Here is a 25,000-nt window from a genome sequence, read left to right as displayed (position 1 = left end):
GGAAAGTTTGGAGACGGTGCCCAGTATCCATATGCGCTTGAGTCAAGCTAACCGGAATAAACATCGAATAACACGGCAACTCTGTTGATGTAAGTCTGCGGCAGAAAACACTTCGGGTGTAAAGGTGGATGGGTGTCACGGTTCAAATGGCATTAGGGTGATTCTACTCCGAACCATCGCTTTAAGTGCAGCTTGTCCAAGCCAACCATACACAATGTGTCTCAATTATCATAATGAATTGAATGTCACTGTTTGCACAGTTGGTTTCTCTACTTTTCCATCCAGTGGCACTGCAGCTGTGCAATTTCACAATCTCTCATTGCATTCACGTACACATTTCCAGATCACAGCAGAATGCATTTCAATCATCATATCAAATTTAATGATTTACATTTTCTTCCACAGCTGGTTTCTCTATTTGGGTAGCTTAAGTCGACATGTAACATCTATCTTGTGGTTTACCCATCACATCCAGTCTGCTATCTTCTGCCGGTGACATTTGTTTTCTCCATCAGACACTGACATTAGAAATTGTTTTTTATTTGCCAGTCTACTCGTCTGTGTAATATGGCGCTTGTCTGACTGTAATGTGTGTGTCTCTCCTTGCCAGTCTTGTCCTCAGTGACTCTTGACTTATATAAGTTGCTTGTCTGATTATGTGTGTTTCTCTGATTATGTGCGTTTCTCATAGGTGCTTGTCTGACTGTAATGTGTGTTTGTCTCTCCTTGCCAGTCTTCGTCTGTGTAATATGGTGCTTGTCTGACTGTAATATCTGTGTCTCTCTTTACCAGTCTTCTCCTCGGTGACTCTGGCGCTGCAGCCGATGACCCAGGCGAACATCTGGCTCTTCGAGGACTCAGTGCTCATCACACGGAAGACATCTGGTAGGAAGCTCCTCTCTTCCTTCTCTCTCTCTATCCCTTCTTCTTTCTCCCCCTCCCTCTTTCTCTCCTTGCTCAAAGTCCCTCTCTCCCCTTCATGTCAAAATATTTTGTAAGACTCAGCGCTCAACACATGGAGAAGCTGTCTGTCTCCTCTCTCCATTCTTCCTGTTCTCCTCTTCCTGTTTCTTTCTTTCGTTTCCTTCTCCTCCTCTGTTCCCATGCTGTTCCATGCATATTAAAATACAGTTGAAGACTCCTCACCTGCTCTTCACCCCTGTTCCTTTGCGCTCTCTCTCTCTCTCTCTCTCTCTCTCTCTCTCTCTCTCTCTCTCTCTCTCTCTCTCTCTCTCTCTCTCTCTCTCTCTCTCTCTCTCTCTCTCTCTCTCTCCCTCTCACCCTCTCAGCCTTCTCTCTCCGTTCTTCCTTGACTCTCTCCTATGTTAAAATACAAGATGTCTGGTGTAACACTCCTCTCCTCTACCCTCTCTTCTTTTCTTCCCTCTTCTGTCTTCCCTCTCTCAGTCTTTCTCCTCGTCTTCCCTTATTCCTTCCCCCTCTCTCTATCTCCTCTATTCTCTCCGTCTGCCAAATAGCCTGATCTATAAAACATGTGAAGACACACATATTAAAAAATATAAGACTCTGTAAATGTCTACCGTCATCGTATAAACTAAACTTAAGTGTATTGTAAAAGTACTGACAAGAGTACTTTTACACGTTCATCACAGAAAACATAATATAAATGTGTGTAATATCAATGCATTAACTGTACAGTAATAATGTGCCTATATTGGATTGTCATCCTTGCGAAAGATACACTCCACAGCCCTGAGTATGTTGTTTAAGTATATCTGCAGAAGTAGTGCAGACACCAACACATGAATTGTAGGCCCCTATAATAACGAATGTATGTATTAATTATACTTTATTTATCGTGTCTCCTGGCAGCAGAGTTCCAACACATGTGTTGTATAATGATGCATTTATGTATTAATTAGGCCTATATATTTTTATTTATCGTGTCTCTTGGTAATAGAGTACCTGTCCCAGCCCAGTGTGCAGTTCCCCAAAAGCCTGCTGCAGCTTCCGGAACACAGCAACATCTCCATGGTTACGGCCTTCCTGACGGTGCCGCCCATCGACAAGGACTGCCACCTGTGCACCACGGGACTCCTTAGCAACCGATCAGGTAAAGACAGCTACTACTTACATTACCTACTGCTGGATTCCTTATTAGTAACCGTTCAGGCAAGGACAGATACAGGCAATGAGACCTTGGCACTATAAGGCAATCACATTGAGCTGTATACATTTTATGTCATAAAATAAAAAGAGAAGACAGCTGAGAAGATTGTGTTGCAACACAAATGTCTTCTATTTTTGCTTGTTTATTTCTGAACAGGTGCGCACAGTGTGTACATACATTGGTAAATAAATATATAACCAAAAATAGACATCCAAAAGACATCCGTGTGTAATGGACGACAACTACCAGAGTTTGACGTAGAGCATTTGTAAACCTCCCTCCCGAAGCCTCACACAGTATCGTAGCGCTGGGCTATCGGTGTGAACCTTTGGCTCAGTGGTATCGTGCTGTGCTTACCATGCCCGAACAGAAGCATTGACTGGTAGGTGGCAGGTTCGAGCCCCGTGTGTCGAACTAGCGCAGATCACCTCAGTTACACGTGCTGCACCAGCCTTTTTCATTTCAGGCCTCGTACTGCTTTGCAGTGTACGTTTTCCTTTTGCTTTGCGCCATTCGCTTCCCGTTGACTTCCCTATATGAATGGTGTAAAGAAGCATGACAGATCAGGACAATTCGGTTTGCAATTCTTTGCAATGTGTAGGGGAGTTACTGTTGTTTGTTTGTTGGTGTATTATGAATAATGAATTATGTGAACGAGAACATAACAGTGGGATGGAGGAGGCACAGGCAGCGGCAAATATTATGGAGCTTTTACTCAACTCTTTTTATTCATAACAAACTGGCTTCAGCAGCAGCCTATGGCGCTCCTAGGGGGAATGGCTGTCTCGCTGTCACGTAAGGACACAGTCTTTTTTTAGGAGACTTTTATTCTGAAATATTAAAGAACTTGCCATGTGGCATTAGGTTCACCCGGGCAAACGCACGTGTTAGCACACACACACACACACACACACACACACACACACACACACACACACACACACACACACACACACACACACACACACACACACACACACACACACACACACACACACACACAAATACACACACACACACACATACACACAAACAAGAGCAAACACACACACACACACACACACACACACACACACACACACACACACACACACACACACACACACACACGCAAACACATCTAGTGCAGGGATACACGTGGTAGTATATATACTATGCACACATGCAGGCATCCAGCGCTGGCTTACACACTTGGTTGTACACACACACACACACACTGTCACACATGCATTAACACGTGTGCTTGACTTACAGAGTCACTGAGTGCGTACACATCATTTCCAGCTGTATCCAACGCTCACCATGACACCGTGCATAGCACATTAGTGAGGACTTGGTTCAATGAATAATTTAAGGAAATATACATGTACGTAGTTTCGTAATGTTACACACTAGGCAAGGTTGGGGTGCACAAAAAGATTTAAATGATATAGGCTACCTGATCATCTTCTTAACCCCTTAGCGCAGAGCCTGTGTAAGTGTGTAGGATGTATTTAGAAGAGAACAGTTTGAGAAGTAATGTTTTTTTTTGTAATAAAAAAGGATCGCCGTAGCAACTCAGATGAAGATGTAATGTCAAAACATAAGTCTTGCACTTTAATAAGTAAAATTTTAACATCCATCATCTGAGTTTCTTAGTGATCCTCCTGAACGAAGACCCTCCTGTTAACAAAGCAGGGGTGTGTTTCTAGAAAGTGTAGTTGTTAGCCAGTTAACAACTTGGCTAGTTGCCAATGGGAAATTGCATTGTAAACAACAAAGTAGTTAACATAGTCAGCAACTAGGGTTTCGAGAAATGCGCCCCAGATTGTGAGAAAGAGTAGCGTGGATGGAGGATATGCTGTGTTTCCTCAATGTAATGGATGTGAGTCTGTGAATGTCAGAAAGTGCATTGGATGCCAGAGCAGGCCAAAGTGAGGAGATATGAGGAAATATGGGGAGACACCATGACATTGGGATGCCCAAATGTGTTAGCATCACTCAGCAACACACAAGCCCTCTGGATACAGCTGTCCTAGAGCCCCCTAAACCACACACACATTAATATGAATACGCACACACACATGAATACACACACACACACACACATGAATATGAATACGCACACACACACGCATATGCACGCGCACACGCACACGCACAGGCATACACACACACACACACACACACACACACACACACACACACACACACACACACACACACACACACACACACACACACACACACATGCATATGAATACGCACACACACGCGTGCGCACACACACACACACACTCTCTCTCTCTCTCTCTCGCTCTCTCTCACACACACACACACACACACACACACACACACACACACACACACACACACACACACACACACACACACACACACACACACACACACACACACACACACACACACACACTCCAACAGCTCTACAGTATGTAGAGGCTCCATTCACATAGCTGTGTGTCATCTGAAGTCTGGAGGCTTGACTAGAGGGCTGTGGAGGTGCTCTCTGGCCCAAGACCCTAGTTGACCCCCAGCACTCGAGAGCGGGGCAGGCAGGAAAGCGGATCACCACTCCACCCTTCAGTTTATATAGAGAAGGCCACTCCACCCCTCAGTGTGTGTGCCTGTGTGTGTGTGGCCCACCTCTCGCCTCATCTCCTTAGAGTGAGAGTGTGTGTGCAGCTGATCTCACCTCTCCATAGTGTGTTGAGATCCCCACTCATGAGTGTGTACACAGCTGGCACATATTTCCCTCTCCTCTTTGGCTACGCAGCACTGCTGTGTCTAGGAGTGGCTTCCTCACCGGAATATAATGGCAGCTCACCACTCCTGAGAGGGAGAGAGAGAGAGAGAGAGAGAGAGAGAGAGAGAGAGAGAGAGAGAGAGAGAGAGAGAGAGAGACAGAGACAGAGACAGACAGACAGACAGACAGACAGACTGACTGACTGACTGACAGAGGTGTGTGTGTGTGTATTTGTGCGTGTTTGTGTGTGTGTGTGTGTGTGTGCGTGCGCGTGTGCGTGCAGTGTCTAGGAGTGGCTTCCTCACTGGGTTATTATAACAGCTTGGGGAGATTCATGAACCCTGGGTGTATCACCTATCCTGTCAGTTTGATTGACACATCATCATCATCATGATGATGAATTGTGACATCTCACTGCAGGAACACTGTGGATTTAAAGTTAAAGTAAACAGCAGATAACTTACAGTAACTTGGGTCAATATACACTGTGCTATATGTATTGAAAAGCTTATATTTATTTTTCAAGCATTTCATTGACTGTGCGTGTGCGTGTGTGTGTGTGTGTGTGTGTGTGTGTGTGTGCGTGCGCGTTGTGTCATCCTCAGGAGTCGTGCGCAGTTTGCGTCTGAGTCCGGTGGCGATCGTCAGTACCCAGCTGCTTGCCAATGGGAGAGAACTTCCTGTGAACGGGCCAATCACCATCACTGTTCCTCTGGGCCATACCGGACAATGGAGGCTGTCCGACTCCATACACGCCTGGAATTTTGACAACAACACAGGTGAGTCTTGATAACTTCTTGGGCCTTTGATTCAGGTAGACACAGGTGAGTCTTATTATTGGAGTTTGATACTGGCCCCAGATTGTTTGTCAATCCTTCCCTACATCTCTCCCCCCACTCATTTCCTGTTTAGTTTTTTCATCACTGTCCTATCTGAATGATAATGGGGTAAAGGCCAAAAAAGGAATGCAGCTAAGGATGGAGATCATCTGTATATGACCTGTTAACACAGGGCCCAAGGGTGTCAAACTCAAATTCACAGTGGGCCAAAATCCAAATCTGGGACAAATTCATGTGCCGAACACAATATTTAAAAAAGGGGGGCGAAAATTGTCCATGTACACACATAGCACTCAAAGGCAAATTTCACAAACACTTATACAGTATGATAGGTCAAATATGCCTGCCCTGCACATATTCTGTTGTGTATGTGTGTAGGATGTTACTGGTCTGGGCTCAATCGTATTAATGGTGTAGTATGTCGGCCAACTGATATTGACATTTGGAATGACTCTGCGGGCCATATTTGGCCCCTGGGCCTGAATTTGACATTCCTGTGTTAAAAATTTGAATGCTTACAAGTAGACAATCGACAGAGGCAGAAGATTTTCATACCACAGTGCAGCTCCTATATTTGTATCTCTCAATCTGGTAATTCAGGAATTAGTTACACTTAATAAGCATGTGTGGCTATTTCTGTGGGTGGGAGTCTGGTTGCCTAAAGGCTTAGGATAAGTGGTTCTCAGCCTTTTTTGAACAAACCCCCTTTGACCTCATAAAAGCCTGCCAATGTCTCCTTTACCTCATCATAAGCCTGCCAAAGACCCCCTTAATAATAAAAATATAAATGACTAATACCCCTTGGGGGGTTGTAGAGCCCCTGTCGAGAAAGACTAGGATAAGGGAACAGCTTGGATAGTCTGATTTACCATATGCCTAACAAATACCAGTAAAATCCTAAAATACTAATCCTTTCCCAACTTAAGAGATTTCTAGAAACCACCTAAGCCTCTACTGAGGGTCATTTGAGTTCGATTCGACAAGAATATTGTAAAAAGAGTTTGATTACACATGTGGACATTTGTATAACTGTTTGCACATTTTGATACTGCATATATGGAATGCGGATGAAAAGAAAATAACTCATTTTTGAAAACGATTTAAAAAGTGTATAAAAAAAGTCCCAAAAATATGATAACAGAAGGCATGTTTACAAAAATATTCAGATATATGTAGACAGGGTCTAAAGAGCCTGTGTATCTTCCTCCACAGGCACCTGGCTGCATAAAGGATTGGGTACGGTGAAGAAAGATGGCAGTGCTCTCGTCTGGACCTATGTGGCAAATCAGCTGGGAGACTGGCTCGCTGCACCCATCCCCCCATCCAATGGTGAGTTGGACTGAGCCCTTCACCCCCTAGCCCAGTTTGGCCATCCCTTTGTACTTATTTCATATGCACAGAGGGTCTGGAACTGGCAAACTGTGAAATGTTCATTAGAGAGAGGGGTGAATGCTGTTGAAATTTGAAAAAATCATCTGATTTTATCTTATTTGTTCAAGTAATTGAAAGACACGGGTAGGAAGGGTGAAGGGCTCTGTTGATGTTCAAAATGTGAACATTGACAACAATGAAATTATGCTGCCCACTCCAGAATGTATTAAATATGTACTAAGTAATAAACTAATATTTGTTGGTATGACCAAAGTTTTGCAGCCCCAGCTATCTATGTGGGAGTGGTGTTAATTTTACTCGTTGGTCAGTGCAACATTTTCCGAGTGAATTCTACTCAATATTATGTAATGTTCAATACATAAAAATATATGAATCTTTTATTGAATCTCTAGGTTATTCAGGACATGGGCCATCGCACCCGGACTCTCTGGCTTACCAGACGTACCTCCTGCTGGGCACTCTGGGTGCCACCCTGCTCATCGCCATTGGCCTACTGTCCCTGCTGCTCTGCCACTGCCGGTAAGACACACACACACACACACACACACACACACACACACACACACACACACACACACACACACACACACACACACACACACACACACACACACACACACACACACGCATGCATGCAGGCACACATCTGCTCTTCTGCCATTGCCAGTAAGGCACACACACAAACACACACACATATACACACACATCATGGTTCATGACATTGTCTCCACAATGCTATGGGATGTATGCATTAAATTTGTGATGCATTTATCCAATTTTGATGTAATCAGGTTTCAATTGTCTAAAAACCAAGCAGTGTGTCTTTGTAAGGTATTTACAGTAAGGACTGGAGTCATACACACTGGTGTGACATCCATCATGGTTACTGTGGGAGTATCTATGACATCAGACTCTGTGTCGCCAGTCTATGAGCATTTTACTGTAATTTTAATGGGTGTATACGCATGCATTCTTTCTAACCGTGTGTGTTTGTGTGTGTGTGTGTGTGTGTGTGTACGCAGGCATGCGTCTCGGCGTAAAAGGAGGCGTCGTCGCGGCTCGTCTAGAGTGATCCTGCAGAAGGACCAGACCACCTCCACCAGTTGTGACGCTGCCGGCGACGAGGCATCCTATTCCCTAGCGGCCATGGCGGGCCAGCGTTCCACCTCCAGCACCCCCCGGCACCAGGCCAGCTACAACATCTACGTGGATGACATCACCGCCGGCCGGCCGTTTAAACTCTACGAGAACGTCGGAGAGAACGGCGCCGGGGGAGCGGACGGAGGCAAACCGCCAATGCCGTCGGTGTATGTGAACAGCGACGAGGTCGCGAGGCTGCGAGAGATGTCCAACCTGGCAGGGGGCGGGGCCAGCATTGCCATGGACACTGCAGGGTTCCAGGAGAAGCTCTTCCACATCTACAACCAGTCGGTGGCCATCGTTCCGGCCCCGGAGCTTTTCGCCGGGCACCCGCCACTCTCGGCCCATTTGGACGCCTCGGAATGCCGGTCGGCCACGTTTCCAAGGAACGGAGCCGAGCACGGAACGCCAGCGGACCGGAATCTGAAGGACAGCTTCACCCAGACGCTCCCCAAGAACGCCACGAACACGCAGCAGCAGCAGCAGCAGCAGGACAGCAGCAGCGACGGCAGCGGCAGCACTGAGCCGCCCCCACTAGAGGGCGCCCAGGGGCCGGTGTCGCTGACGTCGGCCAACCCGGGGGTCAGGGGACGCTACAGCCACCTCCTGGAGTCCGTCTCCGTGCCGGGAACGCTGAACGAGGCTGTCGGAATGCGACCGTTCCGGTCTGAGCTACAGGGCATCTCAGAGCAGACGCTGGTGGAGCTGTCCAAGGCCAAGCCGTCGTCCGGAGCCCACCCGCCCCGCGCCTGGTTCGTGTCTCTAGACGGCAAGCCCGCTGCACATGTTCGCCACTCGGTCATCGAGGTCCAGGGACTTCAGGGGCTCCAGGGACTCCAGGGACTCCCTGGTCTCCAGCACCACCATCGCCACCGGCCCGGCAGCAGCAACGACACCAGCCTGGACTCGGGGGTGGACATGAACGAACACCTGCAGCAGCAGCCTCTCTTGAGGGGCGGTCCCTCTGCCATGGCCAGGGCTGGAGGAATGGCCCAGCCCTTTCAGGAGGAGCCCGATCTCAGCAGCAGCGAAGTGGGAAGCCCCGATGACGGATCCCTGAGGCACACCCTGGGCAGCAGCAGCGGCGCCACCGCCGCCAGCAGCATCTCCGAGAGGGAGGAGAGGGACATGGGGGACACCTCCAGCGAGTCCAGGGGGACCCCCCCGCCCCGGCGGCCTCGCAAGGTCCGGGAGAAGGGAGGCCGGCCAGAGAAAAAGAGCGGGAGGCATGTGCAGACGAAACGTTGAGAGCTAAAAAGTTGCCAGACTGTAACAGGAACCAGGCTTGCTGCCGATGACATGAGCATCTGTTTGTCATCTCGGTGCCATATCATGTCAGAAAGCATTATGAATTTTATATCAAACGGTAACCACCAAATTTAGTCTTTCTACACATTTGGGATGATATTTATTAAATATGAAATCATAAACAGATTGCGGAGGGATAGAGAAGAGGACTTTGTGTCGTGTCTTTTTTGGGTTTTGCTGTCTGTCTCTGACATGTGGTTCCACCCCTTTGATCTCCAAGTGCGACTGCTCTTGTTACGAGAAGGCACAGGCCAATCCAACCATAGCTGCTTTTTTCAACAGTTCAAAAGCTCACTGTGCAAACCCACCAGCTGCAACACGGTGTGGTTCGCACAACAACCCAGCGGTTCCACTAAACACATTTATATCCAAAAGCACACAAACCACAAACTGGGACACGGAGAAGGGGACTTTTCGTAAGAGTGAAGTCACTAAAGCGGTGATTTGCCACAACAAACGGAGGGGACGGACTGCTGCCTTGTTACCATGGTACTTGACAAGTTGTGCATTCAGAGCTGGTTGCTGTCTAGGGTTTCTTTTGTCATCATGTCATGTGACTCTTTGATGCCCAGTTTGATGTACAACAGACTTTTGTAAGCACGCTCAGCCCGCCTTGTATCGAGAACCAGCTACGATTTGCCTTTTGGTCTGTGCAAGTTTTTAACGGACTGACAACTTTTTATGTCATAGAGTCTCCTTGTTCGAGACATTTAAGCTAGTGGTAGAACTGCAAGTACAATTTGTTTGTGCCAAATTCTCACTACCACAACTCACTTACTGCAAAAAAGCAACAAACATGGTTAATGCTTAATTTTACTGTTCCTATTAACACCAGTTAGGTACAGGATGTAGCAACATGTAACAGTCAGTACTTGCAGTGCACCATAGGACGAGCATTTGCAGTGGTACAGTGTAAGTACATTATATCACGTTGTTACGTGTAGATACACTAAAAAATAAGGGACGTAAAATAAGGTGTTTCCACAAAAACTAACACACATTTATTAACCCGTGTACCTAACACTTGCAGAAACTAGAATTGTCTATTTTAATATCTATCTAGTCAAGCTCAACTGGATTATCCAGAAACTGCCACTCAGATAGAGAGAACAAGAGAGCGAGAGAGAGAGAGAGAGAGAGAGAGAGAGAGAGAGAGAGAGAGAGAGTGAGAGAGGTCAATGGAGAGGGTGATAGAGACAGAGAGAGAGAGAGAGGGGTAGCATAGATAATAAGTGAGGATGAGAGATAGCAGCAGATAGTATGAAAGAGCGTAGAGGCTCTGCAGGCCATGACAGCCGAGTAGTATCGAGCAGCAGAGGCCTGGTTTGTCAAACAAAACACTACGTTTATCCGCAACTTACAGTGCGTATGTGTGTATAGCGGCTACGTTTGTCCGAAGCTTACAGTGAGTATGTGTGTGTGTATAGCGATTGTACAAAAAAGTGCATGCGTCGGCCGTGTTTGTCTGTGTAGCCTATGCCTCGTTTACGATGACGTGAGAGTGTTCGCAAGCGTGACTCGTCTCAGGTGAGACGCGTCGTCTCAACCCAAGGCCTTCACCAAAAAATACAAAAAAGAAAACAAAATCAACAAAATACCCACTCAATATCCAAATGGAGCTTCGCAAGTCATCCGTTCTCATGTACATTTAGCGTGTCACCTCTTCTGTGCTAGTGGACAAAGTGATTGTCATGTGTGCCGTTTACTTTGCTTCAGAAAAAAGATCATCTATTATATTAAGTACAAATGTCTCATTTTTATGTTCACTATATGTACTAAACATTATCCAAAGCAAACCACATTTAAAACCACTATGAAAAAAGAACACCTAATGCTAAGGCTGGCTGAAGATGATGCATCATCGGTGAAGGGACAAAAGTGAAAATTCACACATTTTTTTGAAGTTACACTCTAGACAAGGCAAGGCACGTTTATTTGTGTAGCACTGCCATACACAGAGAGACACAGTTCAGATACACAGTTCAGTTCATTGTACTGTCTTAAAAGTCTTGAACTAAAAGCCACCTCATTTCCCTTGTCCCATCTGAAATACACACACACACCCACAAACACTCAAACACAAATGCGTAGGCCTACTGCCTTAGTACACACACACACACACACACACACACACACACACACACACACACACACACACACACACACACACACACACACACACACACACACACACACACACACACACACACACACACACAGCCTTAGTGCACACTGGATTATCAGCCAGGCCCGAGTGCAAACGCCTCTGTGGGGTACTTGTGGTTTTTCCTCCCATCGTGTCTGTCATCTTTTTACTAAAGCCCGAGAGCATATAAATCATTATTTTGTTTCCCCCACAAGTACTTTGAAACAACAATGCTGTGAATTCAGAAAAATGCTGAAACTATTTCCTGTGCTATTGAACTTTGTACTTTCCTACTCAGATATCAGGGGGAATAACACAAGGCATGCAACACAAATATAAGAAATGTGGACACTGTAGTACATAAAAACAGGGCTTGACATTGGCACCACCTGCTAACCGGCTAAACTGTGGCTGGAAATAATTTCAGTCTCACTACCTAACCACTTTTGTGGGTAACTTATTATTGGATATGACATACCACAAAAGCTTTGTTACTGTTTTTATTATTATTATTTTAATTACTTTTGCCTCCCTATCAATTGTTCATACTTAAGTTCAAGAAAAGTCACATTCAGATTGTAATTGTCTGATTCATTTTTAGTTAGGCTCATGTGACAGATGTTCAACTTCAGCACTTCCATCTTCTGAGCTTTGGCATATCATGGAAAAGCAAAACGGCGGCTAGTAAAAAGGCTGAATGGCTAGGGACTTCTGAAAATTACATCCACACTGGCCGGTGAGCAACCAAGTTAATGTCAAGCCCTGCATATGTACTTCAGAATATGTAATGTGCTTTGCATTACTATTGTCCGAGAAGTCATGTGCATTGCACTTAATGTTATTTCAGGTAGAGGGGCTGAGCTACAGTACACCAAGCACTTAATTTGTATTCTGTTTTTTATGACAAAAAAACTTTGAAAATATCACAGTACTCTTTATCTTTACCTTACCTTTCCCTGCCCTGAACTAAGGTTTGATTGTCTCAACTTTAATGTGTGAAATTCGAGAAACCATGAGATGCATGAAGATTGTACAATGTAGAGAAAAGAAAAATCATTTTCATGTAGTGTATACTGAATGTGCAGACATTACTCATCATTTGTTGATTGTAATAATATATTGCGTTTAACTTATTTATGTATTTATTTATTCATGCTTCTAGGGATTTTACCAGACGCCTTGTAGACAAGTCAAGAGAAGTAGCGTTTTTCCTCACTCCCGCCTTTTGTGCACTGTCCCATTTAGCATTAATAAAATCACATGCAAAACTGATGACTCCATTGTCGTCTTGATTTTTAGGAAGGACTTTGAGATCTGCTTTAAATTGTTTGGTTGTTGTAGTTAAAATTGTATAAAGCACTGATATAGGACGGATGTGCTATTGTACTCTAAATGTTATGCCATAATTTTAGAACTTCTTTTGATAATTCAATGGTTTAATTCTATTTCGCATACCTTTCCAGCCAATCAGAAAGCAATATTCTATCTGACTGGGCCATACTCACAACCTAATTATGTTTACTATTGGGCATTTATTTATGCATTTTAACCTTTTAGTGTATACAGTACTTACTGTAGGCTACTTAATTCACTGTTTATAAGCCTTTTATTTCTAACATAGCTTATAATAAATTATAAAAATAAAAACAATTATTTTATATAAAATATATATAAAAAAAACTTTTCTTCTGTTGGCTGTCTGTATTCTCCATCTGTTAGTTTTTTGTATTAGTATTTGTATTGTAATATCAATCTATTCTTTGTTCTACTGTTACCAACAGTAACTGTTCATACATTCTCGAGCTACAAGTAATCTGAGGAAAAATCCAGTCATCCACTCTCAAACCAAACTACCTGTCTTCACTGTATTTATTAATCTTTTTCATTATAAGATATTTCAAAACAAACTAAAACTTTTGGTTATCCTTAACAATATGCAATATGAAAAGTGCTTCACAGATTCACAGCTGTGGGTATGTCTCTGCATGTAAAAACAAACACTAGTTCTTCTGTGTGTTTGAGCCAGCCAGATACACCCCGTCCAACCACAGCGTCATCTCACTCACGCCCCCTGGTGGTCCGAGGGTAGACCTGGACTTCCTCAGGGGTCGGAATTTACGTGGCGCGCCGCTCCTTGGCGTCACTCGAACACCCCCAGGAGGACTACCGCCCCCAATACCCATGGAGCTCCCACCACTGACCAGGGGGCTGCCTCCCACGTACAGCTCAGCGTAGGTGTCTCCCGACGGGGCTTGAGTCGCTGCTTTGTGGGGCCCCGCCATAGTCCTGCTCCTGGTGCTCGGTTTCTGTCTGGAGCTGATCCTGAGTGCTGGAGGTGGTGGTGGTGGTACCAGTGGTTGTGCATTGGGCCGGATGGCAGTGGAGCCACTGAGCCCACTCCCTCTCACCAGCTGGTGCGTGATGGGCGCCAGGATGACGGAGCGGCACCTCACCAGGGCGCCTCCGGCTCCGGGCCTGGATCCACCCCGGGTCGGAGTGTGGGCAGAGGCATGTGTCAACAGCTCCGTGTCACTGGTCCGCCGGGCACCATATTCGATGGCCACACTGTTGACGGACAATTCCTGAGTGGCATCGGCGGCACGGACACTGGCGCTGACGACGGCAGAGATGGGCAGAGGTCGTCCCAAGGCAAGACGTTTCGGCAGGGCCAGGCACGCGCTCTCGGACGAATCCACGCGCAGGATGGGTGCTGGCGCCGCTGCTGCATCCGTCGTCCTGTCCTTGAGCCTGACCCCGGGCACAAAGAGGTCATTGCAGGGGTCGTGGAGGGAGTGCCTGGCCCGCATGGAGGTTGGTACGGCAACAGCAGGCAGCACCCGGACGCCAGTCGAGCAGGCCCACGTCAGGGGGTTGTAGATGGCATAGCCGTCCAGGGGACAGCAGTTGGACTGCTGGAGCCAAGGGTCAATGCACTCCCTATGGAACTGAGGAATACGCACACACACACACACACACACACACACACACACACACACACACACACACACACACACACACACACACACACACACACACACACACACACACACACACACACACACGTGTGCGCGCATGTATGCACACACACACAGGGGTAAGTTGATAAGGGACACTTGATAGTGTGTTTACTTTGTGATGGCATTAGATCAGAGAGTGTGGCAGGGTCATGGGTAAGGCGATATGGTGCTAAACGTGAGAAGGTGGCAAGGAGGACCTACTGTCAGAAGTCTAGAACACTAAGTCTAGAAAAGTGGTGTCAAACTCATTTCAGTTCAGGAGCCACATACAGCCAATTTCATCGCAAAGTTCCATATCAGAATACATTTGCAAGTCAATCAATCTTCTTGAGGTGGATTAAAGCAGGTACTGTATATCAGGCATTGACTAGATAGAGCAAAAAAAGGCACATTTATTCTCAAGTACTGAAAACCTAAAAGCTCAAACACCTGCAGCAACTTTGTAATGTAGAGATTTATTTTTTTTACATTCTTAGGTTTTTTTTTCTCAACCTCTGGGGCAGGACTGAACCATCTGGCAGGCCCTATCCTAAGCCTGACCTTATCTTTGACACCCCTGGTAGAGTGTGCAAAATTATGTACAGTACCTTGTTGTGTCGGCAAGACATAGTATCCGAATAAGGTTTAGAGAGTGCTCAATTATGAATCTTGTTTCGGTAGGGCATACTGTCAGTAAAAGGCAAGGTGAGGTGAGGTGAGGTGTTGCGCTGATGAGGTGCTTTTAATTTATGGTGGCAGGCAGGCAATACTGTAGGGTCAGATACATAGTGATGGGATGCTAAGGAGCTTTTATCTTGTGCTTTTGCCCTAACCACAATCCTAACTCTGGGGTGCTACTAGGTGGCAAGTGTGCATACTTTTGGTAGGTCAGGGCAGGGCAGGGCATATGGTCAGTATAGGGTGTTCTTACCTTGTGGTGGCAGGGAAGGTGGCGTGCCCAATGTGAAGGCCCTGAAGTGGATATCCTAACCATAATCCTAACCCTACCAGTCCTAAAGTGGGTTACATGGCACTATTCAGACATGCCACTATTCAGACATTGATGTCTATTGTCTGAATACCGGCACGTTTCCCACCAAAATCTGCCATTTCTGTGGTTTGTGCTACCTTGCTCAGATTTTTTCAGTTTAGTGAGAGTGCATGCAGTTACCCTAACCCTAACCCTGACCCTGACCCTACCTCATATCTGGTGTCTGAATAGCGCTGAATAGGTGGTGTGGCCCCTGGCCCAGTGTAAAAGCCTTGAAGTGGATACCCTACTATAACCCTAACCCCTACAGTCCTAAGGTCCAGGGTTGGTCTGACCTTGCAGTGACAAGTCCAATGCCCAATAGTCCTCAGCTATAGGGAGACAGTGATAAGGTCCAGATGGTCGAGATAAGGTCCAGAATTATACTTTTTTTATGTTTTTATTTTTATTTTTAATTGCTTTTTATTATGGCAGGAATTGTGAATAAAGGACATAAACAAGTGGGTGGGAAAGAGAGATGAGGTAAGGCCAATAACCAATAAACGTTTCTACTCTACTCCTGGCGCTAATGCTGTAAAGGTAAGGTGATAGTGTGATGAGAAGACACTGTCCTTTGCCCTGGCAGGGAAGGTAGCTGGCTTCTGGCTGAGCGTGACAACCCTAAGGCGTCAGACACATCAAAGCTGAACGGAACGGACGAGAGACGAACGAGATCTTTCTGCTTAGTTTCGGCCGGTGAGTTCTACTCTGCCTTTCACACTGACAGCGTCGGCGTGCGCGGCCAGTCCTGTTCAAAACCCCCCACAGCCAAAGCTAGCGTGCTACTTTGCCATTCATTTGAATGAGACGCCGCCGGTCGCCGGCGTGATAAATACGCTCGGGTCCTATTTTCCAAATGCAGCGCGAAGCGCAGCCGCTGACACCGGACTAACGCCCGTCAGCTTGTAAGGACAGATATGTTTCAATGTATTTTCACCAGCGCCGGTAAAAATCGTGTCCGTTCCGCGACGCTTTACTGCCCTAGTGTGTAAACGGCCTAAGGCAGATACTACCATAATCCTCACCTGTAGGTGGTAAGACTGTGTACTGTATATTTGGTAGGGCAGGGCAGTAAGGTCAGAATGGTGTTCTTACCTTGTGGTGGCAGGGGAGGTGGCGTGCCTTTTGTCCGATCGTGAAGGCCCTGAGGCAGATGCGACACTGCATACCGGCCCCCAGCAGCCGACAGCCCTCTCGAACCCGCACCATGGGCAGAGCAGAGAGGACCGCCTCAGGAACAGGCTCACTCTTTACCACCAACACACTGCAGTGACACACACACACACACACACACACACACACACACACACACACACACACACACACACACACACACACACACACACACATTACTGCAGATACTATACATGCACGCACGCACGCACGCACGCACGCACGCACGCACGCACGCACACACACACACACACACACACACACACACACACACACACACACACACACACACACACACACACACACACACACACACACACACACACACACACACACACACACACACACACACATTCCAATGGCAGAACTAGGCCCCTATTCAAGGTCTCCCCAGTCTGCAGTACTGTAGTGTGTAGTGGAGCTGGTAGTGCTGCAGACACTTACTTCTGATGTTCGCAATGCTCCTTTCTGCCCTCCAAATCACACTGATGCACCAGTAGCCACTGCTGAGACCTTTTCTTAGAAAGACAAGATCCAGTTCAGCGACAGTGAGATGGTTAATTGATTGATTGATTGGTTAATTGATTGATTGATTGGTTAATTGGTTGATTGATTGATTGATTGATTGAATGAACACAGTGAGATGGAAGGAATCATCTGATGTTAATGGAATGATGGCAGTATTTGGTCTGCACACGAGTCATGTAAAGTAACTCTTTATCCAGTCTGATTGTGGCTATGTTCCAGGAATATTCCAGTTGCGGTTCTTTCACATTTCTAACAGAATATCCCTTATATACCTTGTCTTAAAATGAATCAAAATGAATACTGACAATATTCCATTTGAAACCGAAATACTCTGCACATGAAGAGCTCTTTTCCAAAATGAGATATATCCATTTTATAGAATGTTGGGAAATTGACATTTTTGTATTGAGCATGCCATTGAATTGAATTGCAAAATGCATTTTATAGAGGTTCAAAAAGTATGTTCTCCCAACAGTTGAATGGCAAGAACTCACACATAGATGATAGGACTTCTTAACGGTAAATTACAATATTAACATGCAAAAAGTCAAAAATGGTGGATATAGCGTTTTGGAAAAGAGCTCTGCACATGTAACTACACTTAATAAATGATTGATTGATTGATTGATTGATTGATTGACTTACCAAGCGAACGCCAAAGCCGTGGTCCACGTGTGCCCCCATCTTCATGCATTCCTCACACAGGTGATAGAACTTACAAGTGGCGCACCTGGAACGGCGACACAGAAAGACAGCACACTACAGTCAGCTACATCAATATATACTGTACACGTATCTGTAGCCTCCACCAGTAGCATATGGACGGTAGAATTTCCTGAACGCCACTTAGACTCGCTCTCTGCATCCCTCTCAGACAAATGGGTTGACAACGTGAGCTAGTCACACCAGTGCACACTCAGTGCACACTGAGGAAGGCACACGCCTAAACACGCCTGTGCACAAAACAACAACAACAACAAAAGGTTTAATACAAGGTGTGCCCCTTTCTGTTTGTAAAAACAGTCTGCATGCCTAGTTGTTTTGTTTTATACGACTTTGACCTGATTCTTATCATCTGAATGGGTGATTGAACACTTTTGGTAACATAATGTGCCTATTATTACAACAAAACCACACAGGCTTCTACACTGCCCACAAATACACTTATTAGGCCCCTGTGCCTACACAGTATACAATGGAGTTGTGACTTGTATAGCTACTACACATACATTGACGGATAGGTATACTCATGAACGGCGTGACGTTTTCCATGTGCGTTACGCCCATTTGTGGGGGAAAACAGGCAATGCAAGTCAATTGGTGATGTTGGGGTTTAATAAACGAAAGATAAGGACCTGTAGACTAGCGTTGTTCATGCGCAACATGCCGAAAACGTGTTGTGTTGCTGGCTGTTCAAATAATATTGCCAAACAGCCGTGACTGAAGCATGTACTGTGTTCATTTAGGGTAGCCGATAGCATGTAAGTTGATGAGACATTCGGTTTGTTTTCACCCATAAAGGGGCGTAACGCACATTTAGGAGCAAAGTACCCGGATGGTCGTTCATGCGTATATATACTAGATGAACAATGAAACTGAAACACCTGTCATTTTAGTGTGGGAAGTTTCATGGCTAAATTGGACCAAGCCTGTGGCTAAGCTTCATTAATTGCCATTGAACCAGTAACAGCAGCGAAGGCTCAATTAGCAGGGCAAGAGCACAGTAAATATGGCAATGCACACAAAATTATGGGTGACATATCAGAGTTCAAAAGACGACAAATTGTTGGCGCATCTGTGACCAAGACAGCAAGTCTTTGTGCCAGGTGTACCAGGAGCCATGGTATCCAGGGCAATGTCTGCATACCACTAAGAAGGACGAACCACATCCAACAGTAGTAGCCGTGGACGCAAGAGGAAGCTGACTAACCCGGACTGTATCCAAAAACCATAAAACCACAGCTGCTCAAATCACGGCAGAATTAGATGTGCACCTCAACTGTCCTGTTTCCACCAGAACTGTCCGTCGAGAGCTCCACAGGTTCAATATACACGACTGAGGTGCTAAAGCCAGCCTGTCTAAACCAGGTGTTTCGGTTTCATTGTCTTACTGTATGAAATGATAAATGATATGTATTATTAAGATGCTATTACAGGAGAGATATCTGATACATAATGATAGTATAACACAGTATACATATCTATTACTCTATTCAAATATGGCTATCTGGAGCCATTATATCCAGCACAACTATATAAGGAAGCACTTCAAAATTGAGCACTGCTCCAAGGTATGCAGCCATTAGCATGTGGGCTGCATAATGAATGCATCAATGCTGATTACAATTGCACTTTCACAAATGCAGCCTCCAACTCAGCATCCAAGATCAAAGAAATAGCTCACTTCATACAGACTGTTAGCTCATTATTTTGACGCACGGCAATTAACAAAGTCCATAACAATGTTTTTTTTTGTTGCTTCCTTCCAGTAAGAGCGTTGGCCCTGACTTACTTATAGCACTTCCCGGTAATCGGCAGGATTCGGCAGTTGTTGCAAATGATTCCAAGATGTTTGTTCAGAGGTTCTTTCTCAGATGAGGTCTGGAGCCTGCATGCATTTCTGGCCTGGTGTCCAAAAAAGAGCAGAATATGATAATCATCTCAGACACACACAGTCAGCAAACAGGCCCCTGCGGAAAAAGACTGATAAGTCCGCCCATACAGCCTGCCAAGGTCATAATAGCCCCCCACACACACCATTACAGGAGGTCCCTGGGCCCAGGGGGGAAAATGCCCTGCTTGCTTCACCTATAGCTCCTCCGCCCCTGTCCTCATTCATTCATTTGCACTGGACTGGTGTCCAAAAGCCCAGGCTGTTACTTCAGAGCACAACAATTACCGTAAGCCTGCCTTTCTAGCCTTCGCCTGCATTACATCAGCAAAGGCATGTTATAACCTGAACATACAGGCTTATAAAAATTTAGTTAACATCTTGCCTTTTAGAATAACTTTGTTTTTTATGGCACAATTCATACAATTCATGCAGCTTCATGTGCAGTTTTGAAAAAAGACAAAGGTGTTGTAGGGTATGCCAGGTAGCTAGGACAAACTTTAAAAATCATCAAGGATTGTCATGTTACAATCTCATAGCAGAGAGTTCCACATTCACTGCATCAATTCAGATCAATGGCTGCCCACAGCTCTGCTGACACAGCATCCCATTTCCATATAAATGACACCTTATGCTGTCTGTACATAATGGCATAACTGTGTGTGTGTGTGTGTGTGTGTGTGTGTGTGTGTGTGTGTGTGTGTGTGTGTGTGTGTGTGTGTGTGTGTGTGTGTGTGTGTGTGTGTGTGTGTGTGTGTGTGTGTGTGTGTGTACCCACCTGTTCCAGTAGCAGGGCGGCTGGTCCGAAGTCCTCCCTACACAGGGGGCATTTGACCTTGGTGTCGTTCTCCGAGCGGGGCTGGTGGTCCGCCCAGATCTTCATGCACGAGATGTGGACACTGTTGCCACACCCATACCTGAACAAAACAAAACAATAGTCACACACAACACACAACACTGAGTAGCACCCTCACACCTGGGCAGTTAGGTACAACGCTGAGAGCCACACTCATACCTGAACAGTTGACATACAATTCCAACACACAACTATCCCCTGACAACGCATGCGCACACACGCACGCACACACACAGTCACACACACGTACACACACACACACATATGTTTCATTACATTGTATGTATTGAGTATGGGGGCCAGAGGGGCCCGGACTAAGCTATCAGTGGCCCAACCTATAACCTTGGAAGCCTTCAGTCAGCAGCAGACTCTCGGACAGAATGCACCATCCCAAACCAACTGTTAAATACAGTAAGTAAATGCATGCCAGTGCAGCGTGCTGAAGGCTGTATGGAACTGCAGTATGGGCCTACTATACCTGCAGTGGGCCACAGGTAGGTGTTTGCTGAAGAACTCCTCCTGGCATATGGGGCACACGTCGTCCTCCTCCATCTCCTTCTGCCGGAGGCTGCCGTCCTCCTCGGCCAGGCTCCGCTGGCTCTGCGCCTCTTCGGTGGTGGCCAGCGGATCTCGCGTGGTGGCGCGAGGAGTCTTGACGCCAAGAGAGCCCCGCAGCACCTCCGCAATCTGCCTCTCCCCCAGGCCCAGCTGGTAGCAGTCTGAGACAGCAGGTCATACGGAGGACACACAGGCTTGTTACAACCAGGCAAGCATAACTAGGCAATTGTCCTAGTAATCAAAATTCAATGGCGTAGCCCCATAATGCATGACGTTCCACCAGTGGAACGCTGTAATAGTCATTGAAAATGTAACTACTAACAGTAGCCTACCATAGCCATGTCTTAACGGATTGGACTGATAGGGCATACTGCTATCAAAATAGCCTATCTCCTGAAGAAGGCCCCTCAGCAATAGTCTCAAAAGAAGAAAAGATCCCATTGTGCCTCTTTGCCTAGGGCCCATACCCATTTGTTCTTGGCTGGTGAAAATAACATGACTGTCTTTGAAAAAAGTTGAGTGGTGGGGTGGAGGTGCATGACAGTAGTCCTGTCCCTGCAACCTCACAGGACGCACGCACGCACGCACGCGCGCACGCACACACACTAAAACAATATAGTAGGCTACATTGCACAATACATGATCATACATAATCATTGAGAAACAGAGAGAAAGGAATCAACATAGCCTAGGCTACCGGTAGATTGAAATGAATAAAAAAAAGATATTTTACAATTATTGTAGACTACGTTAAAATGTCTTACACTTACATTCATGGTCCCTTGGCAATCTAAATTTCCGCAACAAAATCCTGCAATGACAATGAGAAAAGCAAAATCTCCAATTAGCCTAGCTTACTTTTGTTTACTGACGCGGGCTTGTTTATCTATCAACTCAATAGTAGGCCTAGTGCTAGATGTAAGCTTAGTTAAACTTACCAACAAATGTGTTTGCATAGTTCCTTTTCTTTCTGGAAAGTTGGGCAGGTACATGTGTGGGTGTCTCCAAGGCAGACCTGTCAATCAAAGGAGAGCAATTGATAACTATTGACAATGGTTACAGATTCCAGGGACGACGACCAATGTTTTCCTCTTACTTTGAAGCTTATGACTCCTCCGTTCTCCTTCAACTGGAATCCTGTCGGTCCGCACTCATTCAAGATATAAATGACTGTGTTCAAAGCTTGTTCCTGGTGTAAACTGATTGCATCGCTGATAGTTTTTCTCCATTGCGTGGTTTGGCGAAACATTTCACACGCCGTAGCCAGCCGGCTGTCACTTTCCAGGCGAGCTGTAGCCTAAGTTTAGCGACTCACATTGTTTACAGGTATTTTCCCTCTGAAGCAGGCCTATTTTTTGTTTGACGTTGGGTATAAGTTAAAACACAGTAAGATACAGTATATCCGAGATATTTTGAGTTTACATCTTCGTTGCTGTCTTTGTTATTTCACCAACTCCACTCGCACACCTATCCGGAAATATAAGTTGTGTATGTTGCTATAGCGACCGACAGCGGATAGAATGGTTCTGTGTGGGACATTTTTGACAGACAGATGGCGCACTTGTACAACATGTCACATGCGACCACTGATGTTCTAATTCCACTGCTCATCAGTTCCTCCTGCATCTTTTTGTCTGCTGGTGGTCTCACTGTCAGCTACCGTTATAGCGAGTTAAAAAAGCACGGAAACAGTTGTCATGTTGATTAACAACAGATGATCTTCTTGTTCTGTGTCTTCCTCACAATATTCTTTCATCTTTACAGTAATTTGAGCATGTTGAACATGGGCACCAAGAGTCATGTCAGTGCAGTGTTGGCAAACAGCCAGTTCCCTTGTGTAGGCCTAGGCCTAGCCTATTAATTGGCCTAATAATTACCTTGCTAGCATAACATGAAACATTTATCAATACACAGCCTATTGAATTTGTCATCATATTATCGTCCTTCTTTCTTTCTTTATTTCTTTCTTTATTTCTTTATTTATTTATTTAGCCTATTCAGTAGGCCTATCAAAGGGATGTAAAATAGCCTAGGCCTATGTCCATAGTCTTGATCTTGTCATGATGATCTTGTCACATGAATTCATCTGCCAAGAGCTACAGTAGACTGGAGACACTATTGGATGGTCCATCATTTCAAAGCCCTCTTCAGTTAATTGAGTCGGTCTATCTGGCAGTGATGACTGCACATGTATCTGATTCCACATGTTGTTGCACTGCCAGGACCTCTGATACTCATCAGGGATGCTCTCACTCACTGTGATGGATGTCGAGTCACTGGCAAGGTAGCATTAGGGGGGAACACACATTGCACTATAGGCTTGGCTCAGCTGGGAGTGCGTCAGCCCCAGCTCCAGGCAAAAGTACAGATATTTCCTGTCCTGGAGTAGACTATGGTCTCTGTCCTGGAGTAGACTCGGCTGGTTGGTTTCCCCCTCCTGAGGTCTGGTTCGTATTAGCGGGAGTGCCGCGGGAGGTCGTAAACAGCGCACTCGCGGTGCACACATGAGAGGTCGGGGGTCTGGAGGTGTGGGGTGGAGTGGTGGTGGTGGGAAGGGGGGGTGTCCCTCCGCCCCAGTGGGGTTACCTCCCCTCCGTAACGGGTAAGCACATGCACAGTCAGCCAGACACATTTACGTCACCGACCGCCCAAACGCCGGCCAACGAGAGACATGTGCGGTAGTGTTGTTACGTAGATTATTACCCCCCCTCACCACTACATTACACAACTCAACACATGAGCGGCCTGAAACACAACAGTTTATTTCCCCGGAGGCCTGCCAAAGCCCGTCGGAGATGGCCTTGCATCAACACTCTCTGTTGAATCATAGTTTTTTCTTTCTTTTTTTCCTTTCTTTCTTTTCTTTTTAATGAATCGAACAAGGCCAAGGGCCACCCTGTTTAATTTCCTTTGCTCTACAGCAGCACTGCTAAGAAAGCCCTCCATGCATAAACAACGCTTATGAATGTCTCTGTAAGTGTACAGTCCAATTTCAGATTTGGTTACTGTGTACAGTACATGCTATGGCCTAAACACAGGGTCGCTGACAGCTTTTGGACTGCCCCCCACCCCACTCAAGAAGCCTACGATGACCCAGTTTTGGGCTCACCACTCCCTGGGTCCACTGACACAACCCAGCCTTCCCAGTCAGCAACTTTGTCTAAACATAAACTTTCTGTGAGAGACAAAATGTCTCTCTAGCGTTTCTCCTATCCCTTCCATCTCATCATTGGTATTTCTGGAACACAAACCTTGTATGGCTTCTGCTCTTTTTTTCACCAAATAAAACACATTGCATGATTTTGTGTCATTGAAAAGGGCTGTAACATATGCAAGCCTATTATGACATGTTTATTGATAAGCACAACCATGGCTCGGTTTTGCCTACTTTTTTTGTCTCCAGACCGTTACTATATGCACACACCAAAGACAACGGTGCAACAACGTTGCTGGAAGTTATTGACCTTGTATAGAAGATCTTGTGACAAATGAAACAAAAGCGATTTGGGCATTGAGAGGCAATTTGAGCGAAATAAGTCACAGTTTGTC

The 25,000-nt window shown here is 45.8% G+C and overlaps 2 protein-coding genes across 2 annotated transcripts in view; one reads left to right on the top strand and one right to left on the bottom strand.

Moving 5' to 3' along the window:
• Positions 1-11,663, top strand: part of fam171b (family with sequence similarity 171 member B) — a 21,296-nt gene extending 9,633 nt beyond the window's left edge. Inside the window, exons 3-8 of the mRNA XM_063211522.1 lie at positions 793-885; positions 1,922-2,074; positions 5,480-5,653; positions 6,926-7,042; positions 7,498-7,624; positions 8,128-11,663. Of these exons, the coding sequence (XP_063067592.1) occupies positions 793-885; positions 1,922-2,074; positions 5,480-5,653; positions 6,926-7,042; positions 7,498-7,624; positions 8,128-9,493 (2,030 nt within the window). The 3' untranslated portion in view covers positions 9,494-11,663. The remainder of the gene's footprint in view (positions 1-792; positions 886-1,921; positions 2,075-5,479; positions 5,654-6,925; positions 7,043-7,497; positions 7,625-8,127) is intronic.
• Positions 11,664-13,550: 1,887 nt separating this feature from the next.
• zswim2 (zinc finger, SWIM-type containing 2) lies at positions 13,551-22,938 on the bottom strand. Its single transcript, XM_063212488.1, has 10 exons — positions 22,548-22,938; positions 22,390-22,466; positions 22,222-22,262; positions 21,372-21,612; positions 20,816-20,954; positions 19,939-20,051; positions 18,072-18,156; positions 17,343-17,416; positions 16,821-16,989; positions 13,551-14,644 (listed from the first exon to the last, which is right to left on the bottom strand). The coding sequence occupies exons 1-10, from the start codon at positions 22,698-22,700 to the stop codon at positions 13,700-13,702; spliced, it is 2,037 nt and encodes a 678-aa protein (XP_063068558.1). The 5' UTR covers positions 22,701-22,938; the 3' UTR covers positions 13,551-13,699.
• Positions 22,939-25,000: the final 2,062 nt, after the last annotated feature.

The sequence above is a fragment of the Engraulis encrasicolus genome, chromosome 12 (assembly GCF_034702125.1).
Source record: "Engraulis encrasicolus isolate BLACKSEA-1 chromosome 12, IST_EnEncr_1.0, whole genome shotgun sequence".
Classification (NCBI taxonomy): Eukaryota; Metazoa; Chordata; class Actinopteri; order Clupeiformes; family Engraulidae; genus Engraulis; species Engraulis encrasicolus.
Note: the sequence above shows the minus strand (reverse complement) of the source record. Positions and strands in the feature narration are given on the sequence as shown.

Coding starts and splice junctions, on each gene's coding strand:
- zswim2 (XM_063212488.1), bottom strand. CDS start 22,700: ATGTTTCGCCAAACCACGCAATGGAGAAAAACTATCAGCGATGCAATC. Junction 21,613..22,221: donor ATTGCCAAGGGACCATGAAT/GTAAGTGTAAGA, acceptor CTGCTGTCTCAG/ACTGCTACCAGCTGGGCCTG. Junction 17,417..18,071: donor ACGGCTTTGGCGTTCGCTTG/GTAAGTCAATCA, acceptor TGTCTTTCTAAG/AAAAGGTCTCAGCAGTGGCT.